The 16,596-nt window shown below is 43.0% G+C and overlaps 1 protein-coding gene across 1 annotated transcript; it reads left to right on the top strand.

The window, feature by feature from the left end:
- The first annotated feature begins 307 nt into the window (after positions 1-307).
- Positions 308-1,492, top strand: LOC101613918 (pyridoxal phosphate homeostasis protein-like). The gene has a single exon (XM_045152610.1). The coding sequence runs from the start codon at positions 316-318 to the stop codon at positions 1,123-1,125; it is 810 nt and encodes a 269-aa protein (XP_045008545.1). The 5' UTR covers positions 308-315; the 3' UTR covers positions 1,126-1,492.
- Positions 1,493-16,596: the final 15,104 nt, after the last annotated feature.

Raw genomic sequence — 16,596 nt, forward strand, 5'->3', positions numbered from 1 at the left:
GGGCAGAAATTAATAAAATAGAAACAACAACAAAACAACAAAGAATCAATGAAAGAAAGAGTTGGTTCTTTGAAAGTATAAACAAGATTGATAACCCACTAGCAAATATGACCAGAAGAAATAGAAAAAAAAACACATATTAATAAAATTAGAGATGAAAAAGGAACCATTACAACAGATACCAAAGAAATTCAGAAAATCGTAAGGACATACTTTAAGAATATATACGTCTCTAAGTTTGAAAATCTGAAAGAAATGGATGATTTCTTAGATTTATATGACTTATAAAAATTAAATCAAGGGAGAGCCGGCAGCATGTCCGCGGAGCTGGGAGTTGGGTTCGCGCTGCGGGCAGTGAACGAGCGCGTCCAGCAGGCTGTGGCGCGGCGGCCCCGGGACCTCCCAGCCATCCAGCCCCGGCTAGTGGCAGTCAGCAAAACCAAACCTGCAGACATGGTGATTGAAGCCTATGGTCATGGCCAGCGCACTTTTGGAGAGAACTATGTTCAGGAACTACTAGAAAAAGCATCAAATCCTAAGATTCTGTCTTCATGTCCTGAGATCAAATGGCACTTCATTGGCCATTTACAGAAACAAAATGTTAACAAGTTGATGGCTGTCCCCAACTTCTTCATGCTGGAAACAGTAGACTCAGCGAAGTTGGCAGACAAAGTGAATAGTTCCTGGCAGAAGAAAGGTTCTACTGAAAAATTAAAAGTCATGATCCAAATTAACACCAGTGGAGAGGATAGTAAACACGGCCTTCCACCCTCAGGGACAATTGCCATGGTGGAACACATAAAGGCCAACTGTCCCAGCCTGGAGTTTGTGGGGCTCATGACCATAGGAAGCTTTGGACATGATCTTAATCAAGGACCAAACCCAGACTTCCAGGTGCTGGTGTCCCTACGGGAAGAGCTCTGTAAAAAGCTGAGTATTCCTGCAGACCAGGTTGAGCTGAGCATGGGCATGTCCATGGACTTTCAGCATGCAATTGAGGTAGGATCTACAAATGTCCGGATAGGAAGCACTATTTTTGGAGAACGGGATTACTCAAAGAAACCTGCCCTAGACAAGACCACAGCTGAGCTGGCGGCCCCAGTGGCGGCGGCCCAGGAGCCCTAAGCCCAGGACAGCTAAGAAGACCAGCCACGCACTGACATGGGCTTTCATTTCGATGCTCCCCGCATTACAGCGCAGTCACTCCCGCCTGTGGCCCGGATAGAGGATGTCATGTGTGGGTGGAAGATGCCTGTGCTTAGCTTCTTCTGATTGAGAAAGTTTGCTTCAAGCAGAGGCTTGGGATCAAATTCGAGAAGCCAATACATGTCTTCAAAACAGAAACCAAACCAGTAGTCAGGAATTAAGATCACTGAACTCTGCCAAGGAGCACCACACAGTCCATGAATGCCTCTTCCTGAGTATCGTTACAGCTGACGCCTATAATGGGGAAAGTAAGGGTCTCCACTGTCATTCCCCTTAAATGGAATTCCCTGTAATTGCCAGTTTCCTACAAGTCCTCAAAGAAACAGTGTCCACCATTGCTCTTGACCAGTGATTGCTGCCCTCAGTCTCTTACCCTGGTCAGTAGGTGTGGAAGTGATCTGGAAGTACAGAACAGGTCACCTTGGGCAGCTCTAGGCACAGCTCCACTGTGGTATGGACCTGAAATTTCAAGGCCAAAATTTGGAAATGAGGCTTGGGCCTTTCTGTTTTTCCTCTGGGAACTACAGTGATGGGGAGTCCATGAGATGATACCTTCTCCAACTGGGTCGTTTCCTGGCAAGTTTTAGCAAAGACGGTGAATGCCATCCCCCACTGGAGACGCACATCTTTCAAAGCCAGTTTAGGCAGGTGGTTTCAATACGGCCTTGCTTTGCCTTTTCTCTTCCTGAGAAGTATTTTCCAGGCACATTTACAGACTCCTTCCATACTTAACAAGCCAGAACCTCGCAGCTTTTCTTGACTGTACATACCAGCATGAACTTAAAAATCCAGAAAGCAGTCAGGCACAAAGGTACACACCTGGGATGTCAGCACGTGGGAGATGGAGGCAGAAAAATTAGGAGTTTGAGGACAGCCTAGGTTACAAGAAGCCCTGACTTAAAAAAAAAAAAAATACATGTAACAACAGAAACAAAGCACAATTCTCTAATAATTATAACAGGCTTCAGTCTGGGCTGTTTACTTTCCAGGTAGCTTTTTCTTTTGTTTATTTAAGCCCCAGTCTTTAATTTTATGGACATGCTGCTGCTGCTGAATGTAATTTTATAAAACTTACATCATTATGATTTCTCTTCAATCGAAGCTGTGTGATAGGTTAGTCTATTAAATAAAACTGTGAGTTTGAATGATACCATCTGTGCCAACTACAGAACAATTAAAAGATTATTTTTTGTGAAAAAAAAAATTAAATCAAGATGGGATAAACCATTTAAATGGACCTATAACAAGTACAGAAATCAAAGTAGTTATTAAAAAAGTTCCTAATTTACACTGGGTGTGGTGGAATATTCCTGTAATCCCAGCACTCAGTAGGTGGAGCTAGGAGTATCTTCATGAGTTCGAGACCACCCTGAGACTCCATAGTGAGTTCCAGGTCAGCGTGGGCTAGAGTGAGACCCTACCTCAAAAAAAAAAAAAAAAAAAATTCCCAACTAAAAAAGTCCAGGCCCAGATGGATTCATTGGTGAATTTTACCAGACCTTCATGGAAGAACTAACCCTAATGCTTCTCAAGCTTTTCCATAAAATAGAAAAGGAAGGGAGACTACTGAACTCATTCTACAAAGTCATCATGACCTTGATACCAAAACCAGACAAAGAAAGAACAAAAAAATAAAATAAAATTACACACCAATCTCCCTCATGAACATATATGCAAAAATTCTCAACAAAATACTGGCAAACAGAATACAAGGATATATCAAAAAGATCATTCACCCTGACCAAGTAGGCTTTATCCTAGAGATGCAGGGATGGTTCAACATACACAAATTGAGAAATGTGGTACACTATATAAATGGAATGAGGGATACGAATCACATGATCATCTCAATAAATGCATTAAAAGCGTTTGACAAAATCCAACATCATGGTAAAAATCCTACAGAAACTGGGAATAGAAGGACTATATCTCAACATAATAAAGGCTATTTATGACAAACCTACAGCCAACATAATACTAAATGGGGAAAAATTGAAAGCTTTTCCACTAAAATCAGGTACAAGACAAGGGTGTCCACTCTCCCCACTTTTATTTAATATAGTACTAGAAGTCTTAGCTATAGCAATAAGACAAGAGACATTCATAAAAGGGATACAAATTGGAAAGGAAGAGATCAAATTATCATTATTTGCAGATGATATGGTTCCATACATAAAGAATCCTAAAGATTCTGCCAGTAAACTGTTAGAGCTGATAAACACTTTTAGCAATGTAGCAAGATACAAAATACACAGAAATCAGTAGCTTTCATATATGTTAACAATAAACATGTGGAAGATGAAATCAGGGAATCACTCCCATTCATAATTGCAGGTCTGTTATAAGAGGAATCAACTGCTCTCTTGTTCTATGGGAGGGAATACATGCCTGGTACTGAAAATCTGATCAAAAGCCTATCATGGGGGAGGTCATGAGCCTTAGGAGTATAATGCCTGCTCTTGTGTGGCTAAGTACATATATTTTGATCACCAAACTGCTCTGTAAGCACTTTACTTAATGTTCATACCCATATATTAATGGTACTCTCACTTTTGGTTAGAGAAACTTCTCTTTTCAGATGGTAATGACCACTAGGATGACCCAAAAGGCACCATAGTGCTGAGAAGAAGTGACAGAGGAATGTTCAGTAGTGAAACATCTCTATCACACCCTCCAAGACTCAGGGTCCATTGCAGAAGAGGTGGCAGAAAGAATGTAAGAGCCAGCTGGGTGTGGTGGTGCATGCCTTTAATCCCAGCACTTGAGAGGCAGAGATAGAAGGATCACAGTAAATTCAAGGCCACCCCTGAGACTATGTAGTGAATTTCAGGTCAGCCTGGACTAAAGTGAGATCCTACCTCGAAAAAAAAGGCGGGGGGGGGGGGGGGCTTGAGAGATGGCTTAGCGGTTAAGCCTTGCGCTTGCCTATGAAGCCTAAGGACCCTGGTTCGAGGTTTGATTCCTCAGGACCCACGTAAGCCAGATGCACAAGGTGGTGTGTGTATCTGGAGTTCATTTGCAGTGACTGGAGGTCCTGGTGCACCCATTTTCTCTCTCTCTTTCTGCCTCTTTCTCTGTCTGTCGATCTCAAATAAATAAATAAATAAAAAGAAAAGAAAAAAATGGAAGAGCCAAAGGAACAGAATTGCTTACTGTGCAATCATTCAGACAGAAATTGGCCTCAATATCCATGACCTTGCAGTGCCTAGCACTACCTTCACAAGATGAAAAGAAAGACTAATGGAGAGAGAAAGACAGAGAGAGAGAGAGGATATGACGGAGAGTGGATTTGTGAAGGGGAAAGTAGGGGAGGGGAGGGAATTATCATGGTTTATTATCTGTAAGTATGGAAGTTGTCAATTAAAAAAAGAACAAAAAAGGGCTGGAGAGATGGCTTAGCGGTTAAGTGCTTGCCTGTGAAGCCTAAGGACCCCTGTTCAAGGCTCAATTCCCCAGGATCCACGTTAGCCAGATGCACAAGGGGGCGCATGCGTCTGGAGTTCGTTTGCAGTGGCCAGAAGCCCTGATGTGCCTATTCTCTCCCTTCCTCTCTCTCTCCCTTTCTCTCTGTGTTTGTCACTCTCAAATATATATAAATTCTTCCTTTAAAAAATCTTTCAGGGCTGGAGAGATGGCTTAGAGGTTGAGCACTTGCCTGTGAAGCCTAAGGACCCTGGTTTGAGGCTCAACTCCCCAGGACCCACATTAGCCAGATGCACAAGGGGACACACGCACCTGGAGTTCGTTTGCAGTGGCTGGAGGCTCTCTCTCTATCTGACTCTTCTTCTGTCTGTCTATTATTCTCAAATAAATAAATAAAAATAACAAAAAAATTAAAAAGAAATATTTCATATAATACAGTTAAAAGCATAATTTTCTACTTGGTAGAACCTTTTGCAATGAATTCTTATATACAACAAAAACAATAACAGCAGCAACAAATAGATACATTACTTTCATCAAAATTACAAACTTTTAGGGCTGGAAAGATGGCTCTTAGTGGTTAAGTACTTGCCTGTGAAATCTAAGGTCCCCCGTTGGAGGCTTAATTCCCCAAGACCTACGTCAGCCAGATGCACAAGGGGGAGCAGGCACCTGGAGTTTGTTTGCAGTGGCTGAAGGCCCTGGTGCACCCATTCTCTCCCCACCCCTTTCTCTCTCTTTCTATTGCTCTCAAATAAATAAATAAATAAATAAATAAATAAATAAATAAATAACAAAAAAAATTACAAACTTTTAGCAGGGCATACGTATTGGCTCACACTTTAATCCCAGCACTTGGGTGGCAGAGGTAGGATTGCCATGAGTTCAAGGGCACCTTGAAACTACATAGTGAATTCCTACCTTGAAAAAACAAGAATAAACAACAACAACGAGGCTCAAAAGAAGTGTTTTTTTTTTTTTTTTAATATTTTGAGGCAGATAGAGAGAAAGAGAAAGAGAGGATGGGCATGCCAGGGTCTCCAGCCACTGCAAACAAGTTCCAGATGCATGTGCCACCTTGTGCATCTGGCTTACATGGATACTGGGGAATCAAACCAAGGTTCTTTGGCTGTGTAGGTAAGCACCTTAACCACTAAGCCATCTCTCCAGTCCCTCAAAAGAGTTTTAGTTCAATCTGAGCCACATCATAAAACCTTTCCTCAAATAAATAAATGTAGAATGAATAACATAACAAGCAATTCTATTCTTAGGTGTTTACCCAAAACACATGAAAATAGGTATTTAGACAAATGTTCATATGCACATATTCAAAGCACCACCATTTACAACAACCAAAAGATGGAAATAGTGCCAATGACCCTCAATAGATGAATGGATAAGTAAGGTGGGATGGATAAAGAAATGAACAATGGGAGCCCAGTGTGGTGGCGCATGCCTTTAAACTCAGTACTTTCTGAGGCAAAGGTGGGTGGATCTCTATGAATTCGAGGCCAGCATGAGAATACATAGTAAATTCCAAATCAGCCTGGACTAGAGTGAGGCCCTACCTTAAAAAAGAGAGAGAGAGAGAAATGTATGATAGAATATTTCATCATGAAAAAAGTAATGGCATATTGGCTGATAAATGCTGTAATTGGAAAGAGTAGATTTTTTTTTTCTTCATTTAAAAAATTTATTTGCAAGGAGAGGGGGAGAAAGAGAGAGAGAAAATGGATGCACCAAAGCCTCTTGTTGCTGCAAACAAACTCCAGACACATGTGCCACTTTGTGCATTTGGCTTTATGTGAGTATTGGGGAATCGAACCCAGGCCACTAGGCTTTGCAAGCAAGTGCCTTAACTGCTGAGCCATCTCTTCAGCCCGTGGGATGAATCTGTGAAAAGTGCTGAGTAAAATAACCAAGGCTGTATATTGTGTGATTCTATTTATATGCAATGTCCAGACAGGTCAATCCATTATGCCTATCAGAGGGGTGGTTGTGGGAATGGAGAGTAACTGTTCAGTGGGTACAGCGTGTTCTGGAGTGGCAAGATGCTCTGAAGACATGAGTGATGGCCGTGCAACACTGTGGACTTGCTAATGCCACTGGATTGTTCACTCAAAATAGTACATTGTATGTTATGTAAATTGAAATGCAATAAAAATGTAATTGTATAGTTCTTGGATAATGTAACAGAATTTTGTGGTAAAATAAATTTGATTACAAATATAAATATATAAAGTAAAACTCTAAAATTTTAGATAAACAACATGGGAAAAGCTGGGCATAGTGACTCATGCCTATAATCCTGACACTCAGCAAGCCATGAGTTTGAGGTCAGCAGAGGCTACACATGGAGTTCTAGATCAGCTTGGCTTGGACTGAGATCCTGCCCCTCTCCCCGCAAAAAAATGGGGAAAATCTTTTTCATGACCTGGACAAATTCTTAAACATGATACCAAAAGCATGACCAATGAAAAGATTACATAAAGTAGAGGGAGGGTTTAGCGGTTAAGGCACCTGCTTGTAAAGCTGAAGGGCCCAGGTTCAATTGCCCAGGACCCACATTAACCAGATGCACAAGAGGATGTATGTGTTTGTTTGCAGTGGCTGGAGGTCCTGGCTTTCCCATTCTCTCTCTCTCTCTCCTCCTTCTCTCTGTCAAATAAATAAAAATAAAGTATATTTTAAAAAGATTATATAAAATATATATATTTTTTAAATTTTTATTTATTTGAGAGCAACAGAGAGAGAAAGAGGCAGATAGAGAGAGGGAGAATGGGTGCGCCAGGCCTCCAGCCACTGCAAATGAACTCCAGACGCTTGTGTCCCCTTGTGCATCTGGCTAATGTGGGTCCTGGGGAGTCGAGCCTCAAACCGGGGTCCTTACGCTTCACAGGCAAGCGCTTAACCGCTAAGCCATCTCTCCTGCCCATATAAAATATATTAAAAATTGCACTTCACCAAAATTACAATATAAGCCAGGAATAGTGGCTCACACCTGGAGTTTACTCTGTAGTCTCAGGGTGGCCTCAAACTCACGGCGATCCTCCTATCTCTGCCTCGCCAGTGCTGGGATTAAAGGCGTGAGCCATCATGCCCAGCTTTCTTCTGTCAATCTTGGAGGCAGGGTCTCACTAGGCCTCATGCTGACCTGAACTTTCAGACCAGAAATCTCAGCCTCCCAGTAGACAGGATAAAGGATGTGGGGCAATACACACCCTTAGGGGCTTTGACTTGATTAGATTATCTGTTTGTTTTAATCCCCACTCTTGCATAAATACTCCATGCTGATTTTTTGATTGCATGGGTATATTGCTCAGCTGAATCCACCCAGCCTACTAGAATACTTGCACAGCAGGCAAACTCAACCCCTAGGGTCACTTCTGCTATTACTCTGGGAGTAATATAAGAGCCACACTTGGCACCTGGATATCTATATGTAGAAAGATGAAAATAGATCCTAAATCTCTCTCCATGCACCAGAATCAAGTCCCAGTGGATCAAAGACCTTAATAACAGACCTGAAACTCTGAAAGTACTAGAGAAAAAAGTAGGGGAAACCCTTCAACATATTGGCATAGGCAATGACTTTCTAAGTATAACCCCAGTTGCTCAGGAAATAAAATCACTAATCAACCACCTTATAAAATTAAAAAGCTTTTATATAACAAAGGGCACTGTGAATACAGCAAAGAGGCAACCTACAGAATGGGAGGAAATCCTTGCCGGCTATACATCTGACAGAGGATTAATATCAATTACAATGTAATATAATTACAATATAATCTTCCTAACACAAGGCCTTGATATCCATAACATCACAGTGCCTGGTATTACCTACACAAGACATTCATAATAGGAAGAAAAAATGATGACATCAAAATAGAAGACAGACTAGTTGAGAGGGGGCAAGGATATGATGGAGTATGAATTTATGAGGGGGAAAGTGGGAGAGAAGGGAATTATCACAGTTTATTGTCTATAATTATGGAAGTTGTCAATAAAAAAAAGTTTTGTTTTTTAAAAAAGAGAGAGAGCCAAGCGTGGTGGTGCAAGCCTTTAATCCCAGCACTTGGGAGACAGAGGTAGAAGGATCGCCATGAATTCGAGGCCACCCTGAGACTATATAGTGATTTCCAGGTCAGCCTAAGACTAAGGCAAAACTTTAATTTGAAACTCCCCCCCGACAAAAAAAGGGGGGAGAAGGAACTAGAAGCAGAATATGAATTCACTGTTTCAAAAACTTGAAAAAGAGCCGGGCATGGTGGCGCATGCCTTTAATCCCAGCACTCGGGAGGCAGAGGTAGGAGGATTGCCATGAGTTCAAGGCCACCCTGAGATGACAGAGTTAATTCCAGGTCAGCCTGGACCAGAGTGAGACTCTACCTCGAAAAAAGAAAAAAAAAAAAAAGTTGAAAAAGGGCTGGAGAAATGGTTTCGGAGTTAAGGTGTTTGCCTGCAAAGGTTAACGACTCAGGTTTGATTCTCTAAGACCCACATAAAGCCAGGTGCACAAGGTGGCACATGCATCTGGACTTTAGCTGCAGCAGTTGGAGGTCCTGGTGCATCCATTCTCTTTGTGTCTCTCTTCTCTCTATTTCTCTCTGCTTGCAAATAAATAAATAAACTTTAAATCTTTTTTTTTTATAAAAGCTACATGATGTTGTAAAATGGTCCACACTAGCATGGACATTGATGGCTTTATTTGAATTTAAACCATTTCTAGCTAGGAAAAAAAATCCAAGTCTCATTTGCTTTTTCAGTGAGGTAGTATATTACAAATTTTGAATAAGTAGGGGTGCCTTGCTTAAATAACAATAACGTTTAATGTATAATTATGTGAAGGGTCATGGACAGAGCTGTACCTTCTGCCTTAATATTAAACAGCTTCTTCAAACATGGGGAAAAGTAGCTGGCTTTAAAAGGAGTCATTGATAAACGTAAGCCAACTGCACAGGTGGCACATGTATCTGGAGTTCATTTGCAGAGGCCAGAAGCCCTGGCATGCCCACTCTCTTCCTCTCTCTCTCAAAAAACAAACAAAAGCCGGGCGTGGTGGCACACGCCTTTAATCCCAGCACTCGGGAGGCAGAGGTAGGATCTCCGTGAGTTCAAGGCCACCCTGAGACTACAGAGTTAATTCCAGGTCAGCCTGGACCAGAGTGAGACCCTACCTCGAAAAACCAAAAACAAAACAAAAAAAAAAAACAGTTTCAGTGCATGGTGGTGCACACCTTTAATCCCAGCACTGGGGAGGCAGAGGTAGGAGGATCACTGTGAGTTGCAGGCCAGCCTGGGTTGGAGTGAGACCCTGACACACACACACACACACACACACACACACACACACATATACACACACACACACACACACACACGAGTTGTACCTGTGGAGCTGAGGGTGTTGCTTAGTTGATAGAGTGCTTGCCACACATGCATGAAGCCTGTGATCTCAGCATGCTGGGATCACGGAGGCAGGATGATCAGAAGTTTAAGGTCATTCCTGACTGCATAGCAAGATTGAAACCAAGTTTGAGACTTTGTCTCAAAAAATAAAAATTCGGGGTAGAGAGATGGCTTAGCAATTAAGGCACTTGCCTGCAAACCTCAAGCACCAGGTTCAATTACCCAGGACCCATGTAAGCCAGATGCTCAAGGTGGCGCATGCCTCATGAGTTCATTGGCAATGACTGGAGGCCCAGGCATGCCCATTCCCTCTGTCTCTCTCTATATGCCTCTTTCTCTTCTCTCTCACTCAAATAAATGAATAAGTAAAATATTTTAAAATAATATTAAAAAAATAAAATAAAAATTGCAGTGACCTGGGAAGATGACCCAACTGTTAAAGGCACTTGCTTGCAAAGCTTGTCAGCCTGGCTTTAATTCCAAAGCCACCCATGTAAGCCAGACTCAAGTCTCTGGTGACTTTTGCAGTGGCAAGAGGTCCTGGTGCACTCACACACACACACACATGTGTGCATGCACACAAATAAATTACACACACACACACATATACATATATATATATATATATATATTTTACTTTATTTATTTACTTATTTTGAGAGAGGGGACCAGATAGATAAATAGAGAGAATGAACACACTAGGGCCTTCAGCCACTGCAAATGAACTACAGACACATGCGCCACTTTGTACATCTGGCTTTATGTAGTGTGATGGCTTGATTCAGGTGTCCCCCATAAACTTGTTGTTTTGAACGCTAGGTTCCCCAGCTGAAGGCAATTGGAAATTAAAGCTTCCTGGAGGCAGTATATTGTTGGGGGCGAGCTTACGGGTGTTATGGCTAGTTTCCCTATGCCATTCTCCTGTTGTTATTGTCCACCTTATGTTGTCCAGGAGGTGATGTCCACCCTTTGCTCATGCCATCGTTTTCTTCTGCCATCGTGTAGCTTCCCCTCGAGCATGTAAGCCAAAATAAATCCTTTTTTCCCTAAAGCTGCTCTTGGTCAGGTGATTTCTACCAGCAATGCGAACCTGACTGCAACACATGGGTACTGGGGAATTGAACCTGGGTCCTTAGGCTTTGCAGGTAAGTGCCTTAGTCATTGAGCCATCTCTTCAGCTCACGATTTTTTTTTTTTTTTGAGGTAGGGTCTCGCTGTAGCCCAGGCTAACCTGGAATTCACTATGTATTCTCAGGGTGGCCTTGAACTCACGGCTACCCTTCTACCTTTGCCTCCCAAGTGCCAGGATTAAAGGCGTGTGTCACCACACCCGGCTTCCAGACCATGATTTTGTACTAGAAAAAAAAATGTAGCTATTCAACCAACTATCAAGAATCTCTATTCTGCACATGCATTTGGGAACTGGAAAAATGGCCCCTGAGTGGGCTGCTTTGAGCTGGTTTTTGGCAGAAGTCCATTTATTACCATATGTTACCCTCCCCTTGTTCAGAGCTCATAAGTCCACTCTGTCTTAGATCACCAGTGTCAACTAGGAGTCTGTGTCCAACCATCCTCAAAACATTTCAGTGTTTCCTTTTTTCTTTTTCTTTTTCTGGAGGTAGGGTCTCACTCTAGCTCAGGCTGACCTGGAAGTCACTCACTATGTAGTCTTAGGGTGGCCTCAAACTCATGGCAATCCTCCTACTTCTGCTTCCCAAGTGCTGGGATTAAAGGTGTGCCACCTCAGCCGGCCCCATTTCAGTATTTTCATCTTCTGAGCTATCTTGTGAATGGTTACAGATCCCTTTGGGAAAACCCTCCCTTTGGGAGTACTCATTATCAAGTTCAATTGTCATGTGTCACAGGGTTTCAGCCTCTTCAGCCTGTAGGTTTGGGGTTTGAAACTGACTTCAGTGTAGAACCCGAGCAAGAGAGTCTAATGATTGGTCCTTAGTACATCTAAACTGATTCTTAGCCAGGAGTCATGGTGCACACCTTTAATCCCAGTACTTGGGAAGTGAAGGTAGGAGGATCACCGTGAGTTTAAGGTCATCCTGAGACTACATAGTGAATTCCAGGTCATCCTGGGTTAAAACAAAACCCTACCTTTAAGAAACAACTGATTCTTACTTTTTTATAAAGTTCCGTTTGAGTAGAACTCGTGTTGGTTAAGCAGTTATTTTACTCCAGATTACCCAAATTACTAAAGGCTATCTCTATCTGTTATTCTCTTCAGAGCCGACCCTGTGAGCTGCCATCTCCCATCTTGCGCTTGTTGGGATCACTGCAAACCACACATCCAGCAGTTAAGTGCTGGCATATGCTTGGAGTCTCAGCTACTGCTGGGTGAGTTGCTCTACAGAGTAGGAAACAAGTCAGGGAGAAGCCTGATGCATTGTCTTCCCAGATCACACAATCAGTAAATGGTAAGGTCAGCATTGGAACCAAGCCGTCTGGCCTCAGCCATCATACTGTTGCCCAATTGCCACCATTGCCAGGGAAAAGTGAAACGCAGACGTGCTGGGGTCTTCCCAGGTGGGAGGCTGAGCACAGTTGCTAATTTGCTTCATGTTGATCTACTGCCCCCATGTGGCCATATCTAGAACTTTTGTAAATTGATGCGATTTAGAATCCCCATGGAAACAAACTTCTGGGCCTGTCTGTGAGGGAATTTCTAGATTAGGTTAATTGAGGTGGAATCACCTTACATGTGGATGGTATCATTCTGTGTGCAGGGTTCCTGGGCTGAATAAAAAGGAGGAAGCGGCTGGAGAGATGGCTCAGAAGTTCCAAGTTTGATTCCCCAGTACCCATGTAAAGCCAGATGCACATGTATCTGGAAGTTGTCTGCAGTGGCTGGAGGCCTTGGCATGCCCATTCTCTCTCTACATATATTTGTCTCTTTCCCCTTCTCTCAAGTTATATATATATATATATACACACACACATTTTTTTTTAAAGGAGAAAGCGGGCTGGAGAGATGGCTTAGCGGTTAAGGCATTTGCCTGCAAAGCTGAAGGACCTCTGTTTGATTCCCCAGGACCCATGCAAGCAGATGCTCAAGGGGGCACATACATTTGAAGTTTGTTTGCAGTGTCTGGAGACCCTGGCGTGCCCATTCTCCCTCTCTCTGCCTCTTTCCCTCTCTCACTCTTTCAAATACATAAAATTTTTAAAAAAGGAGAAAGTGAAGTGCATACCAGCACTCATGGTTCTTTGCTTCCTGACTTGAATGTGATGACTATCTCCACTACATCCCTGCTGTGATGCCTTCCCCGTCATGGTGGACTGTATCCTCAAACTGTGAGCCAAGATCAACCCTTCCTTCCTTTAAAAGTGTTATTTATGCTGGGCGTGGTGGCGCACGCCTTTAATCCCAGCACTTGAGAGGCAGAGGTAAGAGGATCGCTGTGAGTTTGTATTCTTCATGTGTGTGTGCGTGTGCACACCATGTGTTGAGTGTGGGCATGGGAAACTTTTGAGGAGGTCAGAGGGACCATCAGAACAAATACCATGTTTTCTTTTTTTAAGAAAATTTGAGGCGAGCTCAACAGACTGGCCTTCTTTTGTTTGTTTGTTTTAATGGGAGAGAAGACACAGAGAGAGAATGAGAATCGGTGCAACAAGGCCTTCAGCTGCTGCAATTGAACTCAAGGTAAGTGTGCCACCTTGTGCGCATGTGTGACCTTGTGCACCTTGTGTGTCTGGCTTATGTGGGACCTGGAGAATGGAACATGGATCCTTAGGCTTCACAGGCAATCACCTTAACTGCTAAGCCAACTCTCTAGTCCAACAAATACTGTATTTTCTAAAGCTGTCATTATTATTATTACTATTATTATTATTAAGTTTTTCAAGGTAGGGTTTCACTCTAGTCTTGGCTGACCAGGAATTCACAAGGTGACCAGGTAGTCACAGGGTGGCCTCAAACTCTTGGAGATCCTCCTACCTCTGTCTCCCACGTGCTGGGATTAAAGGTGTGTGCCACCACACTCAGCCTCTAAAACAGCCCTCTGAAACAGTTTAAGTTCTGGCCTGTCAGATTCCATGGCAGAGAGATTTTATGTTGATTTGAGTTAAACTATGGGAACCTGGGATTCTAGAGTGGTGGAACATAAGGTATTTATTTCTTTTCTATATCTCTGTGTCAAACGTTCCAAGGTAGCATTGCAGCGGCTATGGGCTGGCCGGTCACACTTCTGCCCGTGGGGCTGCCAGGAGACAGAGCCCTCAGGGCCTCAGACAGGTTGGCATGTGCAGACCACAATAGGAAAATCAGCATGATGTCTCTTCTTTACATCCCAGACCTTCAAGTTCACAGCACGCTGCGAGGTCCAGACACCAGATGGAAGGGGCAGTGGCTTCCTCTGCTGTGCAGGAGCCAAGTCCCAACTGTAGCCAAGCATGGTGATTGTCGCAGAGCCCACCAGAGCCACAGGCCTGCCCTGTGGGGGTGGGGAGGTGGAGAGAGAAGAGCTCCGCGACATCTGCAGGTTCCCGAGGACAGGAAGGCAGAAGAGAACACCGCTCAGGACACAGGGCTGCTTGCTGGCTGCCTCCCTCCCCTGCTGGGAGAGTCCCGGGGTTTTGCCAAGATGATGGGACCACACCCGTGATCGGGCTCGCCTTGTGTGGCCTCACGGGAAACATGTAAACTTAGTTTGTAATCTGTAAAATGAAGCTTTTTTCTTTGGTGAACTTTACGTAAAATTTACCATGTGCTTCAGTATTTGTGTGTGTTCATGTTCATGTGTGTGTGTGTGTGTGTACATGTGGACGTATGTCTGCAGGCGTGTGCAGGCCCGTGGAGGTCAGAGCTTGTCTTCCTCAATCCCTCTTCGCCTTACTTTTCGGGACAGGATCTCCTGTTGAACCTGGAAGCCTTGCTGGCCAGTGAGCACCAGAGATTCTCCGACCCCCGTGTCTCCAGTACTGGGATTACAGGCACCTGCTTGGATCGTCAGAGATCTGAACTCAGATTCTCATGCATGTGCGACAAACACTTTCCCAATGGAGCCATCTCAGTATTTTTGTTTGGTTTCACAGTATGGGGATTGAGCCTAGGGCGCCATGTTTGTCAGGTCACTGAACTGTGTCCCCAATCCCATTTTGCTTAAAGGCAGGATCTTAAGTACCTCAGGCTGGCTTTGAACTCATTGTGTAGCCAAGGTTGGCCTTGAGCTTTTGCTTCTACCTTCCGAGTGCTGTGGTGACAGGTGTGTAATATCATACCTAGTAGTGGAACATTTTTTTTTTAAATTTTTATTAACATTTTTCATGATTATAAAATATATCCCATGGTTATTCCCTCCCTCCCCACCCCCACACTTTCCCGTTTGAAATTCCATTCTCCATCATATTACCTCCCCATTACAATCATTGTAATTACATATATACAATATCAACCTATTAAGTATCCTCCTCCCTTCCTTTCTCCACCCTTTATGTCTCCTTTTCAACTTACTGGCCTCTGCTACTAAGTATTTTCATTCTCACACAGAAGCCCAGTCATCTGTAGCTAGGATCCACATATGAGAGAGAACATGTGGCGCTTGGCTTTCTGGGCCTGGGTTACCTGACTTAGTATAATACTTTCCAGGTCCATCCATTTTTCTGCAAATTTCATAACTTCATTTTTCTTTACCGCTGAGTAGAACTCCATTGTATAAATGTACCACATCTTCATTATCCACTCATCTGTTGAGGGACATCTAGGCTGGTTCCATTTCCCAGCTATTATAAATTGAGCAGCAATAAACATGGTTGAGCATGTACTTCTAAGGAAATGAGATGAGTCCTTTGGATATATGCCTAGGAGCGCTATAGCTGGGTCATATGGTAAATCAATCTCTAGCTGTTTTAGGAACCTCCACACTGTTTTCCACAATGGCTGGACCAGATTGCATTCCCACCAGCAGTGTAGAAGGGTTCCTCTTTTTCCACATCCCCGCCAACATTTATGATCATTTGTTTTCATGATGGTGGCCAATCTGACAGGAGTGAGATGGAATCTCAATGTAGTTTTAATCTGCATTTCCCTGATGACTAGTGACGTAGAACATTTTTTTAGATGCTTATATGCCATTCGTATTTCTTCCTTTGAGAACTCTCTATTTAGCTCCATAGCCCATTTTTTGATTGGCTTGTTTGATTCCTTATTATTTAACTTTTTGGGTTCTTTGTATATCCTAGATATTAATCCTCTATCAGATATATAGCTGGCGAAGATTTTTTCCCATTCTGTAGGTTGCCTCTTTGCTTTTTTCACTGTGTCCTTTGCAGTGCAAAATCTTTGTAATTTCATTAGGTCCCAGTGGTTAATCTGTGGTTTTATTGCCTGAGCAATTGGGGTTGTATTCAGAAAGTCTTTGCCAAGACCAATATGTTGAAGGGTTTCCCCTACTTTTTCCTCTAGCAGTTTCAAAGTTTCTGGTCTGATGTTAAGGTCTTTAATCCATTTGGACTTAATTCTTGTGCATGGCGAGAGAGAAGAATCTATTTTCATCCTTCTGCAGATATTTATCCAGTTTTCAAAACACCATTTGCTGAAGAGGCTGT

Source organism: Jaculus jaculus, chromosome 6 (assembly GCF_020740685.1).
Source record: "Jaculus jaculus isolate mJacJac1 chromosome 6, mJacJac1.mat.Y.cur, whole genome shotgun sequence".
Lineage (NCBI taxonomy): Eukaryota > Metazoa > Chordata > Mammalia > Rodentia > Dipodidae > Jaculus > Jaculus jaculus.